Genomic DNA, 8947 nt, shown 5'->3' on the forward strand with positions numbered 1-8947 from the left:
CCAATACTTTTTCATTTATGTACCTAAAATAAATGAAAATTGCAGATTTCATTTAGTCCCTTCTGTCTATAATCAAATCTTTTAAATGAAACCCTAATTTTCTTTGACTTTTATAAAACAACACCTAATGCAACCAAATGAAATTATATTTTCGAGGCTTCTTGAAACAAACTCATTCATGCTGGAAACAAGTAGAAATATCCTGAGTGAAAAGGCAGTTTTCACTTGATCTTTTGTAACAAAAGACTTCAAGGACTTGAGTGAGAGGCAAAAAAGGATTTAGCAGCAGGGAGATTTTTGAAGTCATCTTGTGACCCTTCAGATTTATGGGGATTTCTTAGATTTAGAGTCCTCAAACATATTACTTAGAGGTCCACGAGATCTGACTTTATTTAATTTCAGTGGTCCTGAAAGACCGGAAAAGACAAAATGTCATTTAATTAAATCACTCATGACTATTAAGTAATATACATTGGCTTCAAGACAGGTAAGATGGCCAAAATTCAATCAAACTTAGAGATAGTATTAGGCATTGTTGCCCTTCTATTAGTTGCATTAGTGTGCCCCCTAAATAAAGCCAAGGCTCAGACAGTTAGTCCATATTTATGTGTGACTCAGATATGTTCCTGTTTTTATACGAGTTGTAGAAACGGTGTACTGGAGCGAACAAGACGCTTTCTGTATCTGCAATTTAGGAGCTGATAGAAAACTCTCTGGTGTAATACAAGAACTATACAACACTCTCCTCTACAGTTAATGACCCCACGACAACAACGGGGAAATAAGCCACATTAAAACCACATCCATCTGGGGACGGGGTTGGTGTGAATAATCTTCAGCTGCACAGTATTCAGTGTCACTAACAATTTATTGATCAGTAAGAAGTTTAAAAAAAAAAAAAGCCTTTGCTCCGTTTAGGAACCACAACACTACAGCAATGGATCATATTTTATAACCTAATCATATGTTTGGTTTGTAAAATCCTCATCTAAGCAGTAACTCCAGCTGTCAGATAAAATGTAGTGCAGTAAAAATTACAATATACACTGAAATGTAGTGGAGCAGAAGTGTGAAGTACAAGTACCTCGAAATTGCACTCGTGCTTGAGTAAATGTATGTAATTACTTTCCTCCGGTGATTTTAAAGCTACTGTATTTGAGCACATTAGTCTGAGTTAGTTTTACTTTAGGAAGTGAGTGTATTTTACATTTGTAAGCTTCTTCTGTGTATTTACACTCGATTATAGTTCAGTAATCGTGTGGATATAAGATATAGTTCATACATAAGTAAAGCCGCAGTAGACAGAAATCTGCAAAATAGCGCTTTGAATACATTAACTGATGTCTATTCTGTCCTTTTTAGATATCTTGAGTTAAGTTTAAATAACAGTTTAATGTTGGAGATAACTCAAACTAGAATTCTGCCTTGGGGTAAATATCACGAGTTACAGTTTTGACTTGCCGAAATAGCATTGCAGATACTTTGCGTCAATAGCTACGGCAAGTCGGAGGCTGATGTGGTTTGCGTTTGGCACTGCACATATGACTAGATGTTTTACCCCTATAGCAGCCTTATAGTTAGTTTCAACCCTAGTTTCCAAATGAAGAAAACTCTCATTCATCACAAACTCCTTCTTTCTCACAACTTTTTCTAAAGATCCTATCCACCACAAGAAACACCATTACTTCTGTTAGCACTGTTAAAATGGGAACTCCAATGGGAAGTCTTGCATAAGCTGCATCACACAACAATTTAGATTAGTCATAATGAAATTTGAAATATCTGTATCTACTACTTTGGCTCATTAAAACTGAATTACAGATATATCTGTTGGTTTGACTAGTCAGAATGACATTATTGACATCTTGAATAGAACATTGTGACAAATTGGAGTGTAACTACATCCAGTCAAAATAACATAAAGATATTAATTGCAAATAGTCAAATTTAGCAATTAAATGGTAAACATTGGCCACTGTTCTGTAAAAGGTTGCATAGTCTCACTAAGTCAGAAAACATTACTTAGTTAAGTTTAGGTTGTTGCTTTGGGTGTTTGGGCACCACTTTGGTTTATATTTAGTTTAGAGATTCACTCATCGTAGGAAGTCACTGACATGAAGTAGAGATACATCACGTCCACATATCTTACATATTTAGCCCATAATGTGATGATATGTAATTATTAGTGCCACTGAGCAATCAACTTATTTGTGTTAAAGTGGAGATTACAGTTATTATATAATAATCTTGTATATGCTTGGCTTGCTGCATGTGTGTTATAATGTGTGCTTTGGTCTTAGCTGTTCCATCCACCCACCTATAATTTACTGCCATGTCTGGCACCAGGTTTTCCCTCCCACATGCAGTGCCAGTAAAACTTTATGATGTGGCCTTCCATGCGCTTTGGCAGAAGCAGACACGCACACAAATCCACAATTACACTTTAAAAAAAAAAACACCAACACAAAAACTCCACACAGATGCATGACTTCATGACACACACTGCTACCACATCGCTATCTGGCACTGGTTGGACGTCGCCTTGCCTATTGGAGCACCTCATGTCTGACTGAGTCTTTCTGTCACCAACGTGTGAAAAGCGCTGATGTCTGCTAACATCTGGGCGCAAGGCAGTTTGTGTTCCATGGCCACGCTTAGAAGGGATGGCTAGCGCCCCAGTTAGAGGGCCGGTGAGGAATTTAAAGCGTCGCTGGAGCTCAGGGTGGAGAAGGTGTTTTAAGGAGAAGTTGTGTCTATGTTTACTGTCTTCCTTCAGGGCTTGACCGTCATGGGAAGAAAGAATGAGGGCATGTCTTGAATATTTCTTTGCCGTTTCCAGAAAGTCAGCATTGCAGTAGCATTAATAGGGCTTAGCACATCAAAGACGGGGATTTAGGGGAGTCCAGTTGTACAAATCAATCCGAGCATATTAGCAACCAATTTAAACTTTTAAGATAATAGGAAAGCAAATCACATTCACGCTTTGATATTTTTACTTTTTTTCCCTCCGTGCTGATGGATCTTCCATCTTTTTGCCCCCTCTTCAATCGAATCTGTCTTTCTGACCACTGATTGTCACTCATTGTCTGTCTTTTTCTTTGTCTCTTCTCACATTTCTCCAGAGGATACCCTGAAGCTCCACAACGGGCCAGCAAAGAACAGCTACATGGAGCAGAGTTTCCATGGCCTCAACCCGGTGCTCAACATCCCTATCAGCCTGGGTTACGTGGAGCAGGCCAAGAGGAACGCAGCCCTGACCGGCCCAGAGCTCGAGCACTGGTTAGACGGCCTGGTGGGCGAACTGTGGGAGGCAGCCGACGTCTGCGCCGTGGGCCCAACCGCCTGTCCGGTCATGCAGGCCTGCCCCAAGAACCCGTGGAGCTCCCTGAGCCCAGACCCCAAGTCCCAGCTGGGAGTGTCGCGGGCCGACGGCCGGATCAGGTAGCAGCGAGGCCTCCAGCTGGACAGGAGGCCGTGACACTGTTTATTTTTATTTATTCGAGGGCTTTCTTTCAGGTTGGTGGGAGGAGGAGTGAGTGGTCTGCATCTGTCTGGGGAGAAGACGGAAACAAAAGAGAAAGTGGATTCTTTCTTCTTTTTTTTTCTTTTTTTCGGGGACGTTGGTGAGGGCGCCTGGACAGAAAGCGAGGAGGAATGGTTTTCATATCCTCCCACAGGAGGGGGGGTTATGCTGGCTTTGCTATTTCAGTTTTCTCAGTGTATTTATTTTCCTTCTCATGGCTGAGTTTTACTGTGATCAAACGTTGCAATTTTTGAGCATTTATTTTGCTGCTGAATGAATTATGAAGTCAGCTTTTAACGCCCCGCACAGGGCACAGCGGTCATGTGAGTGTGGATTGTCGACAATGCTGGCGGACCTGGTTCTGCTGCAATAAGGCCTTAGCTGTAAGACATATGTGAGGAAGTAGCCAGGTACTGAATGAAATGTGCCTCATTACGGTTTCTGTCAACATCAACTAAATATGACAATATCTGAGTATTCAGACACCCCCAGAAAAGACAAGTATTTTGATACGACTCAAATGTAGTGCCGTTAATGAAGAAAACTTTGAACAACAACAGCAAAAAAAACAACAACAAAAAAAAAAAAACGTTTTAACATGATTAAAAGTCGATTACTTCAGACCTCTGAGTTCCTAGATAGTCCAGTGGCATTTGTAAATCAGTAGAATAAATCACAGCTTACTTCAATTCAGTGCCTGATCAGGTTGTGGAAGTGTTGTGACTGACGATCTGCAGCAGTCGCAAAATGGAAAAAGAGGAATGCAAATACAAAGGCCTTCTCCGAATAATTGGATTACTGGAGCAATTTGGATTTTAATAGAAACTCAATGTAGACGTTTTTCTGTTAAAAATTTACTAAATTCATAAAATGCTTCTTTTATGGTTGTTATACAATAGTATTTTAAGATTTAACATTCACATAGTGTAGATTTCTTGAATAACATCCTCATGTTGTGACAGGTAGAGGACAAAGAGAGAACTGTTTTGTCCCTATTGGATTTTTTTGTTTGTTTTTTTTTTTTTTCTTTTGCCAACCTGCCTCAAACTTGAAACAAAATCATCTCAAGCTGACCTTAAAATTCTTGTCCTTGTTTTTAATGTCACTTTTATTTTTTCTTTATTCCAGTCATGTCAACGACTCTTTATGTTGTACATAATTCTACAAGAAGTCTCAAAAATTGTGTGAATGAAGAGGGGTGAGTTCATGAGTCGCTATTTATTTATAAGTTTATATTAATACTGATATTTTTAGTCAGTGACTAAATGACTGCGACGCTGCCTTGGCAGCATGATAAATATTTTTTTGTAAAGAAAGCCGCCTTTATTTACAAAGGCCACCACCCCAAACTTATACTGTACCTTTTTATGGCCCGCACCTGTGTGTTAGTCAGTGTTGTCCTGTCTGAATAGATCTTCCTGTCTTGTTTTTTTTTACACGGCTGTTTGCCAAGTGCATCACAAGAGAAGGCCACCTTGACCTGTGGGGTCGGAGGTCAGCTACCAAACAACCTCACCAAACAGAGAAGGTGAACAAAAAAAAAAAAAAAAGTCTTCACAAGCAAACACACTGGACAACGTCTGGATCGAAGGAGAAACTGTGCTTCGTGGTGTTTTTACGGTTCCTGTCAGTTTCAGAATGATAGTGAGTGGTAGTTATCTTCCTGCTGTGACAATACTGTACAATTTCAAGTGAATATTATATTGTATCTTGACTGCAAAATGCATAATTTATTAGATCGGGTCTATGGCACCTTTTCAATCCTATTTACATTACTTGCTCTGCCATCAAGACAATCTCTGAACATTTGAGACGAGTTAATTACACCAAGGGTAGCTCTGCACCGCGACACATCCTGAACAAGAGGTACGGTCACATATTTGTTTTATCTTGAAATAAGTTTCATCTGCAGCCAATTAGGTTTTCAATCTGTGATTGTCAACATTGTTTAGCCATCACATGAGCTAAATGAGTGTTTTTGCATAGGCTAATTAAAAGACATTACTGTTCATTAATGTCAAGTTCACCTTGCCTCTCTGTCAGATGTGTGTATTATAATTGCTATCTCTCCTTCCCTTCTCAAATCCAAATCCACATCGTTACTGGGGTTAGGTTGCAAAGGACAACTTTGTTTTCCACTGGTCGGCTTCTGCTGCCATCTTTTAACTTATATCGCCACCGTGCTCTGAACAATTACTTCACACAATACATACTATAATGTAAACGCAATGACACTTTTGGAAAAAGGTGAATTAATTAAATGTAACTAAATGTGAAAGTCCTATTTTGTAACAAAATGATTAACAAATGAAGAAGATGTATATAGGTATTTTGTATTGAAATATTGTTTAAAAGGTATTGTACATGTAAATACAAATGTGGTTAAAAATGACATTGAATTATTAAGAGTTTTTTGAAGTGTCACTACCTGGGCACAAATGAATTGATGGTGTTTATTGATCAAAGTACATAACCTGTTTCAGTGTTTTGGACAGCTGTAACAACAACCTTGTCCTATTTGCCTCTCAGAGAAAAATCACATGCCAGATTGTTGTTGTTCTTGCTGGAATGTATTGTTGCGCAACTGTTGCACAAATTTCTCTGACTGACGTTTCCCCCGTTCTTTTGTTCCGGGGAGGCTCTGTGTGCCTTAGCTGACTTTTAGAACCTTCTCTGTCCATTAAAAGAAAAAAATATATATATTTTGTTGTTTGTTTTGACCTTATGTGAAGAACGCCATGAGTCTGTCAAGTGATTCACTGGTACTGCAACACCAAAATGATGTTTGCTGTTGTATATATCATCAGGCCTTCTGTCGTTATCAGCTTTTTATTATTTTTTATTTTTTTCTTCCCTTTGGGAGAGTTTTGTTGTACTTGACTGGCTTGTTTTACTTTTCTCTGACTGCTTTTTGGAAATAAAATTCAATGGAAAAACAGCTCATGTGGATCAGTAATGTACTAGTGAGCATATTGTGGTTGACGACAAAACATTAAGCTGCTGAAGCATCTTTCCACCATTACACTGTTGTTGCTTATTAAATACACATAGCTCTACAGCCTGAGTCAGTTTAACTGGGTAATATAATGAATTTACTGTATATTTTTATTCACTCACAGGGACTGTTACACTGTAATTTTGTTTTATTGTTATAATTTCAGGGATAGTCGTATAAAGTGTTATTAGAGGAAGGAAATTAAGTTTGTACCAGAGCTCAGGAACAAGACAGGTAAAGCAAAATATGGTTTCAAGTTGCACTAATAAAACATTTTATAGCATCAACTGGTTTAATTACCATGTGGAGGTTCGCATGCAGTGACAAATTATGATCAAATGCTGGAGTTGAACGCAAACTCTGTGCAGCTTTTTCAGGTTTTGGTTTTACAGCCCATAACTTTGCTGGTTTGAACTAAGCTCTCACCTGCATTGTTTTCTGCCTGTAGGAGGCAGGTTTTCAGCAAAATAAAGCTTCGATAAACCCACTGTGCCTTCTCTGCTCAACAGAAGACTGACAGGTAGTGTCATGCTGCTGAACAAGGTGGAACACTTAGTACCTAAAGAGACAACTGTGTGCGTCAGGAGCCGATGGAGTGAAACTGAAGTTTAAAGGTGGATAATAGACACTAGAAGGCTTCAGAAACATGATTTCAAAAGTCTGCTTTAAAAATTAGCAGCTTTTTCCTAACATGGTTTTTAAACAACTTTGAAAAAAACTGCATTTAAAAATAGAATAACCACAATAAATACATAAGTAGCTTTGGATGAAAGTGCAAAATTCAATAGAAATTAACTTCTAAAGGCATTCCCACTAAACACTTGAGAAATCTTCATGTGCCCCACAGTTGGAAATCATCTGACGGCTTTAACCATCATTTCATGCCATAAGTGTTTTCCTCAGTCAGACTGAGGTGGTTGAATCGCTAACTGCGGGTACATCTAGTTGCTCCCATATGTTTTCCACCAAATTAGCTTCAACAATTGTCCTCACACAGAGTTTCTCACCCAACACCCACATCACAGCACAGCTCTTTAACGTGTGGCTACAGGGAAAGTTAAAGCGTTTCAAATGAATAATGGCTTCGCTTTATACGTTCCTCCCATGCATACAGCTACTGTTGTGTGATACAGTTTAGGCAACCCTGGGAAAAATGACTTTAAGTAAAAAGAAGCAAATACAACCTTGGAAGCAAACACAAACTAAAGATGAATTCTTTTATCAAATGTTAATGTAGTGTTTATTTCATGAACTTAATTTTTTTTATATATATAATTTAAATTTAGGCACCCGTCTAGTCTTATAACTTTATTAAGTTATTTGACCTTATTTGAGTCATCGAGAATTCAAGAAGCCTCCAAACCTTGTGGCAACATTTAAAAAACATGAGCTCCTCTAAGCAACTAACTGTGAATCTGAAAATGATGCAAATTAATGCCTACAAAGTAGTGGAAGGCCACGAAAACATATCAAGGCCCCTCCAGCTTGTAGTTTGTGCTGTCGGAAATATTATCCAGACATGGCAGTTAAGGGGAGCTGTGGAGGTCAAGACAAGATTTTAAAGATCTTGAAGAGCAAGAATGCAAAGATGCAAACCAGAGCGTGGAGCCGAAATATGGAGCGCTGCTTCTCTGTGGAGTCAATTCCATGCAGGCGTCCAACTCCAGAGAAGGCGAAACACCCTCAAATACTCCCACCACCGTGTTTCACAGCGGGTTTGATACACTGCAGTATCATTCTCCCTCCTGTTGGTCTCCTTACAGTCTCCCCTCTGTTGCTGCCACAAATGTCACACTAGGATTCATCTCATTTTTTCCAGTCTTCCACTGAGAAAAGCTTCTGTGTCTTAGCCCAGGCCAACCATGTGGCCTTGTTTCCTCTCCTGAGAAGTGGTTTAAAGATGCTACTCATCCTTGTTAAGGAAATGTTCAAAGTTGAACAAATGCTCCCAAACAGAACACGGTCCTTTCTGAGTTTTACTGGATGTATTTGCACATGTGCACCCAGTCAGTCAAACATCTTTCTACATCTTTAATGGAAATAATTACATTTTCCTCGCCTATTTCGCAATTCTCTTAAGAACACTAGCTTTATGTACTTAATACTTCCCTCGGGTCGTGTCTAGATCCTGAACTGGTCAACTTACGGTCATGAGGTCAGGTTTGTGATGTTCATCACCTAGTAAACAGTGTCCTTTACTGTGGACATGTCGATCTTACTTGCTTATGCACATATAATTCTTACCCTTGTGCAGTTTCCTGTCTTTGGAGTAGCGATTAATGCACACATCAGGGGAATAAAGACTTAATTTATGCTTGTGCATCATCAAGACACCTGCACATGAGTGATGAGACCGCGTACATGTCCATCACCACATGAGCAGTTGATGTCCGACACAGATAATAATCAGGAAACAGATTACATGAGCG

The 8947-nt window shown here is 39.1% G+C and overlaps 1 protein-coding gene across 1 annotated transcript in view; it reads left to right on the forward strand.

The window, feature by feature from the left end:
* LOC103355931 (xylosyltransferase 1) overlaps positions 1 to 6461 on the forward strand; it is an 89974-nt gene extending 83513 nt beyond the window's left edge. The window contains exon 11 of the mRNA XM_008279896.1: positions 3123 to 6461. Within this exon, the coding sequence (XP_008278118.1) occupies positions 3123 to 3445 (323 nt within the window). The 3' untranslated portion in view covers positions 3446 to 6461. The remainder of the gene's footprint in view (positions 1 to 3122) is intronic.
* Positions 6462 to 8947: the final 2486 nt, after the last annotated feature.

Source organism: Stegastes partitus, unplaced genomic scaffold (genome assembly GCF_000690725.1).
Source record: "Stegastes partitus isolate 25-593 unplaced genomic scaffold, Stegastes_partitus-1.0.2 Scaffold176, whole genome shotgun sequence".
In the NCBI taxonomy this organism is placed as follows: Eukaryota; Metazoa; Chordata; class Actinopteri; family Pomacentridae; genus Stegastes; species Stegastes partitus.